Source organism: Protopterus annectens, chromosome 3.part0, assembly GCF_019279795.1.
Source record: "Protopterus annectens isolate FY-2018-M chromosome 3.part0, PAN1.0, whole genome shotgun sequence".
Taxonomy (NCBI): domain Eukaryota; kingdom Metazoa; phylum Chordata; order Ceratodontiformes; family Protopteridae; genus Protopterus; species Protopterus annectens.
Genome location: NC_056731.1, coordinates 1,612,646,180 through 1,612,665,785, shown reverse-complemented (window position 1 = coordinate 1,612,665,785; position 19,606 = coordinate 1,612,646,180). Strand labels below are relative to the sequence as shown.

At 40.9% G+C, this 19,606-nt stretch overlaps 1 protein-coding gene across 1 annotated transcript in view; it reads left to right on the top strand.

The window, feature by feature from the left end:
* Window positions 1-19,606, top strand: part of VPS13B (vacuolar protein sorting 13 homolog B) — a 5,424,989-nt gene that overhangs the window by 2,013,945 nt on the left and 3,391,438 nt on the right. The window contains exon 21 of the mRNA XM_044065647.1: window positions 13,840-13,987. Coding sequence (XP_043921582.1) covers window positions 13,840-13,987 — 148 coding nt within the window. The remainder of the gene's footprint in view (window positions 1-13,839; window positions 13,988-19,606) is intronic.

Sequence of the window (19,606 nt, the reverse complement as noted above, 5' to 3'; positions counted from 1 at the left end):
TCTGTTGTTCATGGGCGTTTACTAGGCTAATGACCACTCAGGCCTTTTTTAAGCCTAGCCATAGATCCAAAATCTCTGACAAGTTCTGGTACCCTTGATATAAGTATAAGGAGAGGCTTGGGAGATGAAACATTTACAAGTAGGGCCCTGGGAAATCAACAATTTACAAGCTGACAGTGTTCATTAGAGACATAGGTGCCAAACCAGGGATGAACTTCCTGTTCCCCATCCAGTTGTCCATGTTACACTTGAACTGGGTTAGGGAGGAATTAATCACGTGGATAGCAAGCCTGTTCCAGAGAAGTAGTAGTCTCTGCTTTACATACTCTCTAACAGGTCCTATTTATATCATAGGCAAGGTTTAAGTCTTTAGAATATGTAATTCTAGTGTTTGTTTTGTGGATATGCAGGATGTCCATCAGGGTGAGGTCTGACAGTTCCTTGTATGTCAGATGGTAGGCTATCAGTTTGTAGACTATTACAAGCCCAGTCAATAACCAGAGGTCAGAATCAGTTTTATTGGTTGGGGTGCTTTCTGGGACCAGCCTATATGTCCTCTCTGTGGGTTTTTGCTGGATGCTATAATTTCTTCCCACATCCCAAAGATGTGACAAAGATGAATTGACATTTTTCCAAACTTGCTTGTCAGGGTGTATTCTGTATAAGAGTGAGCATCAGAGCTGTGACTTGGGCAAGGTGAAGGGGGGGGGGGGTTGATTGCCCTGGGCACAAGTTGTTAGTGGGTATGATCAGCAGGTGGCAGTGATGCACAAGTGCAGTACTGATATTGATTTATGTAGCCAGGTGGATATAGCAGAATTTCTGGTCACTGCTGAAGTGCTCAGTGTGTGAGCATGTGATATGGCAGTAACTCTAGCAGCTGTGTGTTACAGTTGTTGCAGTTTGCTGTATTTAAAGGAGCACAGAACAGCTTTTGTTTACAACTTTGTTCCCAAGGGTGATGTGGTGAACCGCAGTAGGCATCAGATGACCTAGCTATGATTCTGGTGAGCGTGTGTATCTTCAAAGGCTTGATGCCCCATTTAGGCTTGGTTCCTGCATGTTGTGACCAGTAAGTGCTGGGATAGCCCTTGGCTCCCCTGGGACCCTGGATTTCATTTATTGTACAGGCTTAGAATGAATAGCAGTGACACAGTGCTCACTCTTTTGTAATGTTTATTTCATTTATTGGCGTTTTTTCCCTTGCTTGTACTGCAGTAGTGTATAAAAGAATAATTATTCCTTCATCAGTTCTAACATGTACTCTCTCCATGATACAGGGTGATAAAGCCCTGAGTTTGACCGAAACGACCTAGGATCCATTTGTGATCCATCTCTGGTGGAGCTGGTTGGGGAGGGTGGAAGTGATCAGTTGATGACTGTCTTGCCCCATTCTCTAGGTGCAGGAGCAGATTAATTTTATTTATTTATTTAATATTTGTTTACTGGGATAGTCCGACTGGGTTAATTACCCATTTTCAGTGGAAGCACGGGGAGAAGTGCTCTGTAGACTTAAACAGTAATGTACAGTACAGAAAAACAACTAAGGTAGATGTAATAGTAAAACAACTATAACAATTGAATAAAGGCAACACACATATAGTCCTGATAATAAAAAATTCACGTAAGACAAGAAGTAGTAAATGTCATAAAAGGTAATGAATGATTAATAATTGAACAATTTAAATACATGCAATGCAGTGGTTTATACTGGAGATATTAAGTTAACCATGACTGCTTTGGATAGGATATATATAGTTAAACAGAGCAGAGAATAGGTAATTAATAATTTAAGTATTGAGTTAAAGATAGCTGTGTAAGGACCTACAGTTGAGGGGTGAGCTTTGAAAGGTAACTAGCAGAGAAAGGAAATTGGCTGGTCACTGTATAGAGGGCTGAGCTGAGAAGGGAAAGTAGCACAAAAAAGGGGAAATAGTAGGTCCCAGTAGTGAGGGAGGGAATGAGGAGAAGTGACCAGCAGAATCGAGGGACCAGTAGCAAGGACAGGAGTTAATGGGGAGTGATAGTGGAAAAATCGGGTAAAGAAAGGTAAGGTGAATTTAGTGGAGGAAGTTGAGATAGAGAAGGTGGCTGAGGAAAAGTGCAACATAGTAGAGGTAGTTGCTGGATTAGCTGGGGGTTGTGCAAGAGCATTGCCAATTATTGGTTGGATGGCTCCTGAGAAGTTGTTTGAACTTTTTTTTTTTTTTTTTTTTTACAAACCAAAAACCGAAAAAAACACAGGAACAAATGACCAGCACTCGATTCTGCAAGATACCATCAACCACCACAATGAATTTACCTAGGTTTCGTCTTTATTCAGACTTCTTCAGAATTATCTCAAACAATTCAATCATCCAAGTTTTATAAAAACCAAATCATGACATCATTACTCAGTTAACTAATTAACATTCATTATACTTAAAGTGAACTGAACACACACAATCCATCATTAAAAACATCAAAATTGAAAACATAAAATAAAATATAAGATATAAAATATCCAATCCATGCAAAAATACTATTAACTAATAATAATACAATAATGAATAAATAATCACATCACCCTAAAATATGTTTCAGTTTTAAAACAGGGGCAATACTAATGTGATCATTAATGCCAGGAAACACCGTGGCATTTAATCTAAGCTGGGTAGATCTATTGGGAATTTTAAATGTGGTAGATGTAGTGTTTGCTATCTGGTGCTGTCCACGGATTCTAAGCTATATGTGGCTGGTGTATCTATTAGGCTTCATGGTCATTTTGATTGTTATACTAACAATGTGGTGAATATGGCTCAATGTGGTCAATGCCCGGCGTTTTACGTGGGGAAAACCAGCAGATCCTTTAGAGATAGAATTATTGAACATATGTCGGATATTAGACATAAGAAAAAAACAAATGCCTTGTATAGACATATTGAGTTGCATAGTGGGCATGAATTTAAGTTTTGTGTTATACAAAATATTGTCAAGGATGTACAGGGTAATGTTCTAGATTTACACCTTGACATTAGTGAAATGAAATGGCAGCTTAGATTAGCTTAGATCAAAGGTTAGAACAAAATGGGTAATAATTGCACAAAAAGACCCCAAAATCCGCCTTTAACAGAAGATGCAAAATATATGCAGTTGCAGCGCGCTGGCAGTATTAGGTATTATTCAAAATGGGTTAATAAATATGAATTCAACGGAAAATTAGAAAAATCCTTGCTTATCAAACTTATCAAACAGCTCAAAACTGACTCCAAAGGTCGGGTAAAAAAGCAACGTCGATTAGGAATTCCTCAGGCACACAGGTGGCTTGAGGAAGTAAACCGTAGGGAACAAGAGAACAAAAATTCAAAAGCAATGTTTTTAGATAAGGAGGACAATAACTTTGTAATAGCATTAGCACCTCTGCCTCCCTTACCAGAATATGAAGCAAGTGAACAGGTTAGTCCACCCCCACGATATCCAGTAGTCACTGAAGATAGAGATATTATGAAACTAAAGCTGACTAAAATTAGAGATCCCATCGGGACCAGGTCCCAAACAAAGGCAGGTAATTCAGAAGAAGGCATCAAGTTATGGCAAATGGTTAAGAATTCACGATCTATAAGTAAAGAAGAAGAAATATGCCCACTTATAGAAGTACCAATCCTCAGGCAGGTCAAGACAATCAGGACCCAACTATCTTAGTGTATAGACCTTGGACTCCGGAAGATATCCGGCAAGCCACTGAGGGAATTCCCCATGCAAAGGTTAATTTTAGAAAATTCTCAGAAGATTTACAAGGAATGAGGTTGAGTTATAACTTAAACGGAGAAGAGATAGAAAAAGTAGTTAGACAGATTGTAGGGCCAGATTGGTACATGATTAGTGGGAACTGGAATCCCCGTGACGCTGCACAAAGACCCCTCCCACATAGCAGTGCAGAATTAGACACCAGAGTAAAAGGTCTTACAGACCGCATCTCTGAAAAATGGAAACCTAGGGCAGACTGGACTTGCATTAATCAATACATCCAACAAGAAGGTGAAACAATTGACCGGTACTATGCCAGATTGTTAGAGTGTTTTAATAACTACTGTGGAATGCAGGTTCCTGAAGATCAAACACAAGATTCCCCATATGAACAGCAGTTAAAGAATGCATTTTTAAAGGGCAGTAGTGCACCTTTAAGCAGTTTTATTACAAAACACATGGTAGACCATCATACAAGCAGGTTACAGTCATTACTTGAATATGCTAGGCATGCTGAAAGGAATTTTAATAGCAAAAAGAAAAAGAAAGCTCAAGTATTTTCTGTAGAAGATGGAGCAGAAGTTTATGTAGTACAGTCCGGGAAAAAGGGCAAGAAAAACGCACAGGGAAACGAACAATCTGATCAACGATCAGAGGACTTTGAAGGGCGGAAGAAAAGGGGAGAGTGTTTTAAATGTAGTAAAAAGGGACATTTGGCAAGGGATTGCAAGAAAAACAAGAAGGCAACAATGGAAGACAAGGAGGGTGGGGACTGACTGTATGGTAGTCAGGAATCACTAGAAGGGGCTAGTGAAAGGACAAATGAGAAATGTGATAGAGGGAATAGAGGAAGCGCAGGAAGTTAGTGACAATAAAGAAAATGAAATATTAGACCTAGCTTTATTGAGCTTGGAGCTCTATTTAGCAGACACGAAACCAGAAGTTACATTCTTGGTAGAAGGGAGGGAAGTCAAATTATTGTGTGACTCAGGGGCATCACGAACCCTGATACATCCCTCCAAACTGCCAGAAAACACAGAGTCACCTGATTACATACTGGTCAAAGCAGCTAATGGACAGCTGTATCGGGAGCCTCTCTCCCGTAACATTGCAATAACTGATCCAGTTTCAGGATTGACACAAAAAAGCAAAATTGTTGTTTCTGAAAAATGCCCAGTAAATCTCTTGGCCAGAGACTTCATGCAGCTATTTGGTATAGCAGTAGTCCCAACCATGCAGGGTATGGAAGCACAGCGACAAATTGATACCTTTGCAGTGCAATCGGAGGGTGAAATGTTTTATTGGTACAGCCAGAACTTGGTTACGACTGGTCCAGGGACTGTGAACAAAGAGTTAATGAATGTAGCCATCAGCAAGTTCCCCTCCCTTGACATTGATAAGCAACACCTGTTGCACTGTACCCTGTATTATTGTAACACACCAGGACCTGATAAAGAATATGAACAAGAATTATTTAAGAGTCATGCAAACAGATTGGTATTGCACAACCTGTACTGGGACACAGAAGGGAACAGTGTAGCCAGCTGTTAATTGCCCCAGGAGTTCTTTGCACTTTATAAATCTAATCGATTACCACATGTTAGCTTAACCAAAAACATAAATATAGAATGGGCAGACCTGGGAGAAAAAGTCACGAAATGGGAAAAACAGACAGAAATAGAACTGTCAGAACAGGGAATACAAATACAGAAGTTGAATTGGATAACTCAGACCAACCCAGCTGTACACTTGCAGTCTAGTGAGGACAGCCTATTGACACTCCTGTTAAAGGAGGAAGAAAATGCCTTATGAAATATACCAGAGACCCTCTGGTCAACAGGAAAATCAGATGTAGGACTCATTCTTACAGCGGGACCAGTTACTATCACGCCAGAGTCAGCATTCAGACCACAAAAAAGTCAGTATCCCTTAAGAAAAGATGCAGAGGCAGGGATAAAGCCTATTACAGCAGCCTTACTTAAAGGAGGGATATTAGTAGAATTTCCCGATTCACCATGTAACACACCCTTATTTCCAGTTAAAAAGGCAATGGAGAATGGCGTATGGTCCAAGATTTACAAGCCGTAAATGATGCGGTAATACCAAGGGCACCCACGGTGCCAGACCCACACACCCTTTTGAATGATTTGAAACCTCAACAAAAGTATTTTTCTGTGTTAGACATTAGCAATGCGTTCTTTTCGATACTGATACACCCTGATAGCCAGTATTGGTTTGCATTCACATTTCAGGGGAAATGGTATACATATACGCAACTACCACAGGGATATTGTGAAAGTCCGATGATATTCTCACAAGAAATGGCAAGCAACTTGGCAGGATTCACCCCACCGAGAGGCAGTCAGGTTTTACTTTATGTTGATGACATCTTGCTGGCGCCCCCCACCCAGCAGGATTGTAGAGAAGATACCATAGCACTTCTACAATTTTTAGCCGCTGAGGGACATAAGGTAAATAAAAATAAACTGCAGCTTTTGAAAAAACAGGTCAAATACCTAGGATATGTAATATCCAAGGAAGGTAGAACGTTAGATGAGGACAGAAAATTAGCAATTTTGCAAGCACCAAAACCCACTACCAAGAAGGAAATGATGTCCTTCCTGGGTACAACTAATTTTTACCGGAGCTGGATTCCAAACTATGCCTTGGAATCTGCACCCCTGACTGACCTTATATATAAGAAGCATATGGCAGTGCAGGATTTGTTACAATGGACACCAGAGGCAGAATCTGCTTTCTGCAAACTAAAGCAGTTAATAGCGTCCTCATTAGTTCTGGGATTGCCAAACTATCATAAACGTTTTTTCCAGACTGTGCATTGTAAGCAGGGTTACATGACATCAGTATTAACACAACAGCATGTGGATAAGCAATGCCCCATTGCTTACTATTCATCACAACTAGACCCAGTGGCACGATCCTTACCTCACTGTGTACAAGCAGTAGTTGCAGCTGCAATGGCAGTACAGGCTTCAGCCTCAGTAGTTTTGTTCCACCCTCTCACTTTGAGAGTACCTCATGCAGTCGCGATTATTTTACTACAAGAAAAGGTGGCATATCTTTCCCCTGCTAGGCATCTTTCCTGTATGACTATATTGTTGAGCCAACCTCATATGACAATTGAGCGCTGCATGACTTTAAACCCTTCTACTCTGCTCCCGACCCCTGCAGACGGCACACCACACCGCTGCCTGCAGGTAATTGAGCAAAAGACACACTACCTAGAAAAGGTCTCACGGATGTCCCCTTGGATGATGCCGAGGTGACATACTACGTGGATGGCTCATGCAGAAGGGGTCCTGCAGGACAGAACCTAGTAGGATATGCAGTAGTTTTTGATACTGGGATTATAGAAGCAAAACCTTTAGGTTCATAGGTTCATAGGTTCATACTAGGCTATCTGCCCGAGGGCATTTATAAGCCTAGCCCATAGTTTTGTGGCTTACGCCACCCCTTTAGTTTGGAGAAACTATGCCCATTATTTTTACACAACTTATCTGTACAGGCAGCAGAATTGATTGCCCTGACACGGGCATGTACCTTAGCAAAGGGTAAATGTGTAAACATTTTTACTGATAGCCAGTACGCTTTTTCTACTGTACATGTTTTTGCGCAACAGTGGAAAAACCGGGGAATGATAACATCTACTGGCAAACCTATAAATCATGCACAGTTTATTTTAGAATCTATTCAGTTACCTCAGAAAGTAGCCATTTGTAAATGCACAGCTCACACCAAGCAGCAAGATAGGATTTCAAAAAGTAATGTGAGAGCTGATACAGCTGCAAAACAAGCAGCCACAGAAGTATTTCTTTTAAATGAGGAATTACAACCCTCTGAGATTTTAGATTTAGATATGTTAAAAACAATGCAGACACTCACTACACAAGCTGAAAAACAATGATGGATAAAATGAGGAGCAATCCTCGAAAAGGGGCTGTACATCTCTAGAGAAGGAAAACCGATACTACCCTCTAATTTGTTTCGATATGCAGCTTTGTTGAGCCATGGGCAGTGCCATGTCTCAACAGGGGGGATGGTACAGCTGGTGAACCAGGTGTTCACAACGTATGGATTTACAAACTACTCTAAAAAATTTTGTTTGATGTGTCAGATTTGTAACAAACATCATGCACAGGGGGCGATAAAGCCCAAGCAAGGGAGTTTCCCTACACCACCATATCCGTTTCACACTATCTGTATGAATTTCATAGAATTGAACAAATGTGAAAATAAGAAGTATTCTCTTGCAGCTATGGTGGTAAAAGTACTTGTCAAGGAATCATTCCTAGGTTTGGTATTCCGGAAAGGATCTACAGTGACAATGGTACACACTTTGTAAATCAAACCATACAGCAATTGAGTAAGCATTTTGGTATTTCTTTAAAAAAAATCATTGTGCATACCATCCACAATCTGCAGGGCTAGTTGAAAGGCATAATGGTATACTAAAAAACAAATTGAGAAAATTAATAGCTGAGACAGGAAAAAAATGGTTATACTGTTTGCCCCTGGCACTGTTGAGCATGAGAACTGTCCCTACAGCAAAAGGATTGACTCCTTTTGAAAAATTATTTGGAAGGGCTTATTATACACCCCAGTGGAAACTTCTCATGTCATCAGACCAGGAAGCTGATTTCACACTAGCTGAATATATGAAAAAGTTGTTGAGTTCTAAACATCTGATGCAGTCAAATTCTGTTTCAGATAGAAAACAAACCAAGACATCAGAAGTGGCAGTGACGCCCGGAGATTGGGTGTGGATCAAAAACATCAAGAGGAAGAATTGGTCATCACCAAGGTGGGAAGGTCCCTACCAGGTGCTTCTTTCAACACCCACTGCAGTCAAGATAGCAGAACGAGCTTCGTGGATACACCTGACGCACTGCAAGCTGGTTAAGAACTTTGAGTTGACAAAAATCTTACCTCTCCATCGGGGCCCTCAGCACAAAGTTTGGCTACAAAGGGGGGGGGGTCAGATCAATAGGACTGATCCGTCTCAACCCCAGTGAAGAAACCATCGGTGCTGAAGGTCCTATTAGGGCAGAGAGTAAGAGCACGTGTCCAAAATAAAGATGACGGAATCCAGTAAAATCCAAATACACCTACTTGGAAGAGTCAGAGAAAACAGAAATGCAGAGCAACCGTTTCCTCAAAAGTATTGCATAATCATCCTCTTGACTGTATTATTGACAATAATCTTTTTGTTGTGGCCATTCCTTTTCCCAGCCACACAAATTGAACTAAACAAGCGTGCAGAGTGGCACCTGAACTTTAACACTTACCAGGCAATCAAATATGTGTATGCTGAGACCTTCAGTGTTTCGAATTGCTGGATTTGCACAGCTTTGCCAACAGCATATGGGGGGGTTACTGTTAACTTCAGTTCCCCTAGGAGCCAACAAGACCTGGGAAAACTTAATTTATGATACATCAGATGTCACATCACAAGATAAAGTAGCATTGCACTTGTCTGTTCGACAGAAGGGAACTGTGTGTTTTTACAACAATGATACAGTTCAGGTGGGTTGGAGCAATTGCAATGTGACTGTTCCCTATAGATGCTACACTAAACCTGATAACATTGGATCCTATTGCAACACAAGCTATGATTCATTTGTTGAACTGATGCATAGGACAATTGGTGAAGTAAAACATAATGCTGACCTCTATAGACAACTGTCTATAATCAACAAAAAAATGTTTCATGCAGAGCCAGGGCATAGTAAAGTTACTACCAAAGTAGAAGATTGTTACTTTGTATGTGGTAGGAAAGCATATAAATGGTTACCTGAGAATTGGTCCGGCAGTTGTTTTTTGGGGTACCTGGTTCCGGCCATACGACACACAGCAGTTTTACCTCAAGGGAAAATTCGGAATGTTGGAGAAATCAAGCAGCCTGTCAATCCAGTGGGGCAAATCAATGTGCGCTGGAAAAACCATCATGTTGTGGGCTTAGGGAAAAATGGACTGTCACATATGGACTTGAGTGATACTGTTATATCGTGAGCAGGTGTACTGAGAAAATTGTCTAAGCTTCTCGAAATAATGAGCAATGCAACCTTTTCTGCCCCAGAACTAGTGACTGATGAACTGACTACCATGAGAACAGTGGTGCTTCAAAATCGCATGGCTCTTGACTTCACCCTAGCGGCGAGAGGAGGTACGTGTGCTTTAATCCAGGAGGAGTGCTGTTCGAATATTCCTGACCACAAACACGAGATAGACAACCATGTTGAGGTAATTCAGCAGGAGTCAGCCATGACCAAACCAGGACCAAATCCATTGACGGACTTTTTCCAGAAATTGTTTGGGGGGTGGGGCAGTATCCTGATGAACATTCTGATTGCCATCTGTGTAGGAATAATCCTACTGGTGGTATGTGTGTGCTGCTACATCCCCTGCATAAAAAGACTGATTAAAGACTTTATAGACATTTCAGTTTCAGAAACCTTATACCAAGGTGCTGAACTTGAAGAATTGCTGAAAAACTGAAAATGCTTTCATAAGTTTAAACTGAATGACTCACTTAACTACAAATCCTGAGTAGGAAGAGGTTAGGGGAAGAAAAAACTGTTTATGCTTATCTTGAAAGTAGAATAAAAGTATTAAAAGGGGGGAAATGTTAGAAAAATATATAATAGTAATATGCATGCTTAGTGCATTCGAGGTTTAAAAGGGTTAATACATTTATTCTGTTCACACTGCATGAATCTGCACAGCTATTAGAAACTTAACAAGAGGCATTTCATTTCTGCTAATGTCATGAAAATAACAAGAGACATTTCATTTCTGCTAATGTCATGAAACCTAACAAAGAGATATTCATTTCTGCTTATGCCATGAGAAAGTATGCAGCTGCTAGAAGCGTTGATAAAGAAAACAATAGATGCTTGAAAGTATAAACCATAGTCAGCATTACTTGTACCAAAGCTAAAAATGTACCTTGAATCTAGACAAAATGTAACACGTGTATTAGAACTGCACAATTGAAGAATTGAAAAGTTAAGGTGGGCTAAAATAAGCCCAAGGCCAGGTTGTTTTTCTCAAAATGTTTTACAAGCTAGCAAATAATCTAACCTAGTCAGCAATAAGTCTAGTAACATTTTCTGTAGAACAATACAAAAAGCTGTGTCTAACTACGTCAGCAATAGAATAGTAACATTTTCTGTGTGACATGATGAGAACTGTATAAGAATAACATACTGATCACTAAAGAGCTAGACAAACATTGTGCCTACATGCTTTGTCTGCTTGCTGCAAGTAATAAAGAGTGCCTTGCTTGAACCTAACGTGAATTGGTCTTTGAAGTTTTTTCCTTTGACAATAGGGAATACATAAAAACGTAAATCAGTTCCCAAATGCTTTACCGGCTTTCAAAGCCAGCACAACACTTCGCTTTTTTTTCATTTATTTTATTTTTCTGTAAAAGGTTGTACGTGGAGCAGAGAAATCTCCATGCACTATAAAGAATTATTATCATATCTATGATCATAACTTAATATTGTGTGTTCTTAAAATTAATGCCAAGATTCACCCCTTGAGCTTTGCTCTTGAGGTAAATTTCTTGGCATCCATATCTCGAACACATAAGTAAGTTATTATTGGAGACCTGAGTATAATCTCCTGTGGTATAACTAAAGGGTATGGACAGAGTTCTAATATGTTAATAGGTTTGGCAGGAGGAACTAGCTTGTGGGTGGAAACGGAGGAAATAGTTAGTTGAGGTTACTGTTTTCATTGTATCAAAAACTTTATTGCCTACCTGAAGCTTATAAAGGAATGGTTAATATTAGTAAGGGCAGAGCATGAGTTGTTAGTTTACGAGAGTATTTATAGTGCATACATTTTTTCCACTCTCCAGTAGAATGACTTCTTACAGGCAGTCTGGATCTCCTAAGAAGGAGAATGCAATAGCAGACCAGATCTTCTGCTATCCCATCCCACTGGACACTTTGTCTAGAAACCTTGAGAGGTGGGGTTCCCAACATGTTCATGTTTTACCTTCCCTCACTAATGCCTATTAAAGGGGATCTACTCAAGGTTGAATTACAAGCACACTTGGGAATCAGTGCTTTTTCCCTCAATTGGGTAAAGGATTTCCTTTTTGTATTTTCCCCAGTTTCTGCAATTCTCAGGGTCCCAGTGAAATATAGAACACAACTTGTAAACTTCATTCTCATAGCACCTTTTCAGGCTCATGGCTAAGGCAATTTTGGTTCGCCCTGCTGCTGCCATTGAACAATGGGGGAGGGGGGACACAATTCATCCTTCTTGCACATTGCACCTTACTGCACCAGCTCATGTGCATCCCATTGTCACTGGTCACAAACTGATGGCAGTGAGGATAGGTCCTTGATCATGCACTGGGAGGCTGTTTTCTCTGTACGTGTTGCTGATCATTAAGGAAGTTGCAATGCGCAGTACAAGAAAATCATACTTGGGTAAATGGAAGGAAAGTACAGTTGTGTAAAATCTCACCGTAACAGTAGATGTCCTCTGCATCTCTTTTTCCGTATCAAAAACAAAAGGGATTGATCTCCAACCCAGGACAGCCGATGCTTGGCCAGTATACAAAAGCCTAATAGGGTTGCCAGCTATCCATTTTTTTTCCGGTCTATCCAGAAGTCATTCTGATTGTCCAGCAGTCCAGAAAACATTGTACAAACTCAGAAAAGAAAACAGACTATTAGAGTTTGTTAAATCTGCAGATTTACTATGCTTTTTTACAGAAAAGCATAGTAAATCAGCAGAAAAAAGACACTAGAAATGATGACATCACAAATTGGGCGGAACATGGGTGGGGAGGGGTGGAAATCTGTGGGGTAACTGGTGGTGTGAGGGGTGTGGCTTTGGTCCAGTTTTAGCCACAACGAATGGTGGCACCGTAAAGCCTAATGATCTTGTAAGCGCCGTATGTTATGCCAGTGAAAATGGAGAACAGTGGACTGAAGTAGTGTGTTTGTGTGATGGTTGAAGTGTAGTTAGCCCAGTGCTCTCCATTTTCTCTGGGTTGGCAGGTACTGTACTGTTTAGATTTGTTAGTTATACTTCAGCACAAATTATTTGCGTGAAACCTTTATATCTGTAAATCTTAGATAACTTTCCCCCAGCATTTTGAAGTTACATTTACAAAGCTTATCCATAGTTGAGGTTACAGTATTTTTGTGTACATCTCTTTAAGCATGCCTCTTACCTGTTTTTGCTTTCTTTCAGAATGTTGTACTGTCTCTCCTAATTATTTCTCTGTGAGAAAAGGTGGTGGACCATACTTAGTCTATAAATTATTGCAGTTATCCATTAAGATTATCTTACTTTGCCAGCTTTTTAAGATAATATTAAGATTTTAGAAAGTGTCCTTGGTTGTTTTTGGAGGCAAGAGGTTGAGTGCTATGCTGTAATTGAGAACTCGGCACTGAGCATATAACCAGCATTTGTATTCAAAGATACGAGTTACACTCGGTCCAGTGTTTCATTATCACCAGTATTGTATTGGTTTATGATGATACAATAAAATAAAAAAAGAAATGTTCTGCTTATGTAAGAAATGTATTCCCTTTTCATGTTGAGTTTTAAGTAAAACTTACAACTACAAATTTGTATTTAATAATTTAATACATAGGATTAATACTGCTGAAGAACTTCATCCTGTAATCAGTCCGTGGTTTAGTTCCCATCACCTTCTTTTGCCAGCTGTATGATTCTGAGCAAGTTACTTAACCAAATAATGCTCTTGTGCTTAGTGGCTTTACCTTGTTAATAATGAATAAATAGTTAAAAAAAAATCAAAAACTTTTCTGACAAGGTCTGAATGGTGGTAAATGTTTGTTAAGGAATCTGTTTGGGGGTTCTGTTTTTGATATTGTTGAAATACCAGGATTACTCATGACCATATGAGTGTAAGTGGCAAACTAAACAGAACTGAATTACTGCAACTTTAGTTGTATTACATGGACAAGTTTGCCAGTGGTTTTGAAAATAAAACTGACATTAAAAGCCTGCCTATGAAATATATTCTGGTTTGTTATACCTGCTGCTTAAAATCAATTGACATTGGCTCTGGATACCCATGACATTTTATTTTTCCTTCAGCACCATGTGGGAACTATTCCTCTTGGTATACCAGTTGCAAGGCGAAAGGAGGATGAGGTGTCGGCTGGAAGTGCGTGTTTGGCAAGACAGCAGTCGAATCAGGCATCTGAGTATGCTAGCAGCCCTGTCAAAACAAAAACTGTAACAGGTAAGTTCTTTTTACTGAACCTTTGAAAAAGGTATCAGCTGTGCAAACACTGCGAAACACCTGTTAACATTAAGCTAACATTCCTTCTGAAGCTAAGTTTATTGCATTTTAATTTTAAACACTATAAGCTGGACCATAACCCATGATTTAATTTGTTTCATGCCTGTATGAATCTAGCTTTGGGACGTTTGGTTATTCTGAGGATTCCCAGATGCACGTGGTCGTTTTAACTGTCAGCCTTAAAGATGTTTTATATCCATCGCAACATTTTTGGCAGGTGCCACTAGCATATTATGTTCTACCAGTTTGTTTAAAATTTCTCAGAAACATGTAGGGAAAGTTTTTTTTTTCCTTTTAGCCGCAGTTAAGCAGCATTACCTTACCCCATAGGATTCTGCAGCTGAATATACTTATAAGGATAGCGATGTGACTGAATGAAATACATTTTAGGTAAATGTCTCTGGTCATATGATAATAATAGGTTGAACTTGTCCTGTAAAACAGCATAAGTGTTTTCTCATAGACAAGAATACTGCACACGCATTCATGCCATGCATATTATATTTCTCATTCTATATTATTAATATTAACAGTTAGAACCTATCAGTATTCCAGCTGAAGTACCATTATTTGTTACTAGGAAGAGTCATGTAATTCTACATTAAGTACAAAGATACTGTGTTTATTTCAATTTTTCTGTTTAATTATTTTGCATTATTGTACCTGGTTTTGAAGAATGAAGTAATTGCCCTTGTTTATAGAGTTTCTAGCAGTTAATTTGAAAAGCATCAAAAATGTGTTTGTTCCGTCCTAGCAATGTATGCACAGTAACAACATGACTTTAATTGAGCTTTACTTGATTAAAGTTTCAGGGATTCTTTATGGTTTATCCTGTAAAATAAATCACGCTTTGGTCAGCAAGCAGCACTGCTTTAAATCAGCTAGCTGATTTTGTGGGTCAACTTGAGAGTTGGTACGTGTGTGTTATAGTTTAATTTGCCTTTTGATAAATAACAGCATTATTCCTGATTGCTGTCATGTCTGTGGCTGTTGAAGTGTGAAATGCCACAGCACTGCTTGCTTAGAGCAGCCAGACTCTTAAAGTCTTAAGGGCATTTGTCAGAATCTGATTAAATGCATACTCCTGCTCTGTAACATTGAGGGATAAAGCCCTGACCATGATTCAGAGTAATTGTAATCAATTAGTGGCTTGGGTGCTAAAAGAGCCTGGCAGGGGAGGATGGGATAGACTGGCTTACACCCTTACACATCCTGATGGAGGGAGATGGTTGCTGCTGTGCAAATGGAGACCTGCAAAGTTCACAATGGCCAGTAAGACTGAGGGACATAGGCTTTGTTATACCAAGGGAGAAGAGTATAGGATTCCCTCACAGTATCAAGGGTGCCTAGTTCAGCCTCCAGGGATGGATTAAGGATGTGCAAAAGGCAACCCTGCTGTCACCCAAGGGGTGAATGATGATCATCAATGAAGTTTAATAGCAGCAACAGCAGAAACAGTGAGAAGTAGGGGGAAAATTTCAGATTGAATGCATCACCAAAAGCAGTATTTTACTTTTCTAGCAACATTTAATCAGAATTTAGCACATTTCAAGTGTTAAAGTTACAATCAGATTATTTAGCAGCAAGAATACACTTAACAGCACTAAATCTCTACTTTGCAAAAGTGTTCAGCAGGACGTGGCATGCCTTAGAAACACTTTTCAGCCAGTGTGGTTTTCCCAGCGTCTTGCTGGGTAGTGCTTTAGTGAGCAGATGGCATTAATATTTTCATCACTTTCTTAGCAAATTATATTCTTTTAAGCTGGAAAAAAATGAAATTTCCATGTTAAGTACTGTCTGCAATGGGAGGAAAGCTTATTTCATTGTAGTGCTCTGTGAAGCTGCTGTTCTAAAAACTTTTTCCCATACCTGGGAGGATCACACACCCTTCTTACTTACATATAGCATTCAGATTTCTGAATTAATGATGTGCACACTCTGTGATCTTCAGATCTTTGTAGCTGCTCACAAATTTTGGATGATCTGTTGACCTGCATTATTTAGTAGATGCCTGGGTTTGATGTGTAATAAGCGTAGGTTTCCCAGGCACTACTGCAGCTGTCTGATGATCTTAGAGCATCACAAATACAGCCATTATATTTTTTTGACCAGATTATAACATTGATGTGTTGTACTTCTGACAAGTACACCACCATTAGAGAAACATGCTTCAAGGTCTTCAACACCTTATGCTTGTCAAAGATGGAATTCAGCTGTCCGAACTAATAGGTTCATACTAGGCTATCTGCCCTAGGGCATTTATAAGCCTAGCCAGAGTGTGTTTTGCTTTCGCCACCCATTTTAAATTAATTTTGCTATGCCTTTTTTTGAGGTTAGTATACTGTGCCTCTGTCTAACAGTGACACAGAAGTGATACCCGGGGTAAACCTACGATCTCCCATCCACTCATCAAGATTCCTCTTGAAGAGAGTCAATGAGGGACTCTGCCTAACCTGGACTGGGATTTTATTCCAGAGTGAAGGGAGCCTCTGGGTTATGAATCTGTCCCTCCAGCATGTCCTATTTATTTCAGCGCTGAGGTTCAAGTCTCTCGAGCGTAGCTCGATGGGATTTGGATTTTCTGAGGTGCAGCATGTCCATTAATTCGGGTTGGACATGGCTTTATACATCAGGCACAGATCGCCTCTGAGCAGGTGGTATGCCACTGAGTAGAGCTGGAGTTTCTTTAACCGGGCAGCATATGGCATCTGTTTGAGCCCTTTGATCCTCTTGATGAGGTACTTTTGGGGTCTTTCCAGTTGCTGCAGGTGTCTGGTAAGGTACATCCCAAAAGGGGCATTGTACTCAATTATGGGCCTGATGAGGGATGAGTAAAGAGGCATGATGACCTCCCCTGATCTAGATGTGAATCCCTTCATGATTAGGTGGGCTATATAAAATGTTTTTCTAACCACTTTGGCCATGTGGTTGTCAAATGAGAGATTGCTATCAACTTGGGTCCCCAGGTCCCTAATGACTTCTTCTGTACTTAATGGATTACCACCTATGTGGTAATTTGTGGGCACTTTGTTTTTGCCAAAGGGGATGACTATACACTTTTTGGCGTTTAGCTTGAGGCCATGGCTCTGGCACCAGTTGTCTGTTTCTATGAGGCCCGTTTGGAGGATGCTTGTGTCGGCTGGAGTTGATTATGGTGCCCAGTTTGCAGTCATCTGCGAACTTGGTCAGCCACAGTCCTTCCGTGTTGGCCTGTACCGCCGAGAAATATATACCGAACAAGAGAGGTCCCAGGACTGAGCCTTGTGGGACGCCACTTGTAACTGGTTTGGAGTCTGACATGGCTCCAGCAATTCTAACCATGTGGGTTCTGTCCTTGAGCCAGTTTGCAACCCATCTAGTGACATAGGGGTTTATATTTAAGCTGGTGAGCTTATCTATAATGCCCGAGTGGGGTATTGTATCGAAGGCTTTTCCAAGGTCCAGGTAGGCTGTGTGGACCACCTTCCCCTCGTCACTGGCCTTGGTGACTGTTTCAAAGAAATCGACCAGGTTTAAGAGGCAGGATCTGCCCTTAACAAAGCCGAACTGGGTAGGATCCAGTGTCTGTAGGTCCCCAATATCTTTATTTATGAGGTCCATGATGATCCTTTCCATAGCTTTGCAGACCAAGCTAGTCAGGCTTATGGGGCGATAGTTTCCAGGATCTGTTGAGGCACCACCTTTGTGGAGAGGGACCACTGTTGCTGTACGCCACTCTTTGGGTACATATCCTGTAGTAAGGCTAAGATTGAACAGTAGTTTTATGTTTGGGTTTAGCTCTTCTTGGAGTTCATGTAGGACGCAGCCCGTGACACCATCTGGTCCCATTGATGCTGTGTTTTTTGCTTTGGAGAGGGCGGCTCTTACCTGAGCATCTGAGATGTCAGGGGGGCAGCACTCTGTTGGGATAGATATCTCCCCTTTTGGTGGGGAGGGGGGGGGTTGCACTGAACCTGTCAGCTAGGATGTTGGCAATGTCTGTGGGCTCAGTGTATTTTTTGTCATTTTGCACTAACTCTGAGCATATCTGGGAATTCCCACCCAGGTTCCTAACATAACTAAAGAAAGCCTTGTGATTATCCTTAGTGTCCTGTGCAATTTTTCTCTCGAAGCTGGCCTTAGACGATTTTATGAGTGCCCGTAGTTTTTTGCTCATACTGATCAGAGATGCCTTCCCTTTTTGGGATTTTGCTCTATCATGTAGTAGCTTCCTCCTTCTATTGTATAGTTTGTTTATGGCTGGGGTCCACCAGACAGGACGTCTGCCTTTGGAGGATTGGGTCTTGGTTTTATTTGGGATTGCATGATCCATGCATTCCTGAAGGTGTTCATAGAATGCGTTTATAAAGGATTCTGCAGTCTGGGCCGTATTTTCCACAGGCCCGGGGGCTTTGAAGGATTTCGCCTCGGTTTTGAGGCGTGTGAAATTTAATTTAGAGAAGTTTTTCACTGTGGTTTTCTGGGCAGGGGGTGGGGTCGGGATGTGAATATCCAGTGAGATTAGTTTATGGTCTGATCTTACCAGTGAGGGATACACTTCTGGTCTGGAGCATAGTGTCCCCATGTTGGTGATGATCAGGTCCAGTATGTTTTCCCCTCTTGTGGGAGTGGTAACAAGTTGTTCCATAGCATTTGAGTTTACAAATTCTAGGAACCTTTGGGCTAGGGTGTTGGAGCTAGAGTAATGCTCCCAGTCTATGTTTGGGTAGTTGAAGTCGCCCAATATAATGGTGTTTGGAGAGACCTTCATATTTTCCAGTATTCTCAGGAAGGCCGAGTGGGGTTCCTGTGTTTGGGAGGGTGGTCTGTAGCAGGCTATAAACTGGAAGGCAGTTTTACCCACAGTTAGTTGCACATGGATAGTCTCTGATGCTTCGTGCTGTGCCACCAACCTGGAGGTGTGGATATCTTTGACGAATATTGATACTCCCCCTCCTTTTGTGGTTTGGTCCAAGTTTTGGGGCCAAAAAGCATGGTATGAGGTATAACCTGGTAGTGCTAGAGTGCTCTCGGGAGCCTTGAACCAGGTTTCTGTTACTGCACAGATATCGATGTTCTCCATGCTAAGGAGAGTTTCAAGTGCATGCATCTTGAGGTTTAGACTTCTGGCGTTGAGTAGCATTACTCTTAGTTTCTTATCCCTTGTGATACCTATGGAGGTGGGTTTGTCTTTTGAGCCTTGCCTAAAAAAGGCACTATGGGGGTAGCAAGAGCCTTTGCCAACATCCGAAAGCCCAGGGGTGACAGGTGCAAGCCGTCCCTAGCGAAGCATCGTGGTTTGTCGAGCATGTCATCCCAGGCTGACAGGCATTGGATCCCCTTTGAATGACACCAACACTTAAGCCAATTGTTGAAATTGATCATCTTGTCTTCATATTGTGGCATCATTCTTGGTGAGGGTAAGATGCTACTCAAGGTCAGGGTCATACCGGCCTGGGCTACATGCTCAGAGAGCTCCTCTATGTCTCTTTTCATGTAGTCCAGGGAGGTACGTCTCAGGTCATTCACACCAGCATGGACAATGACTGAGTCATATTTGTACTTGCCTTGGAGTGACCT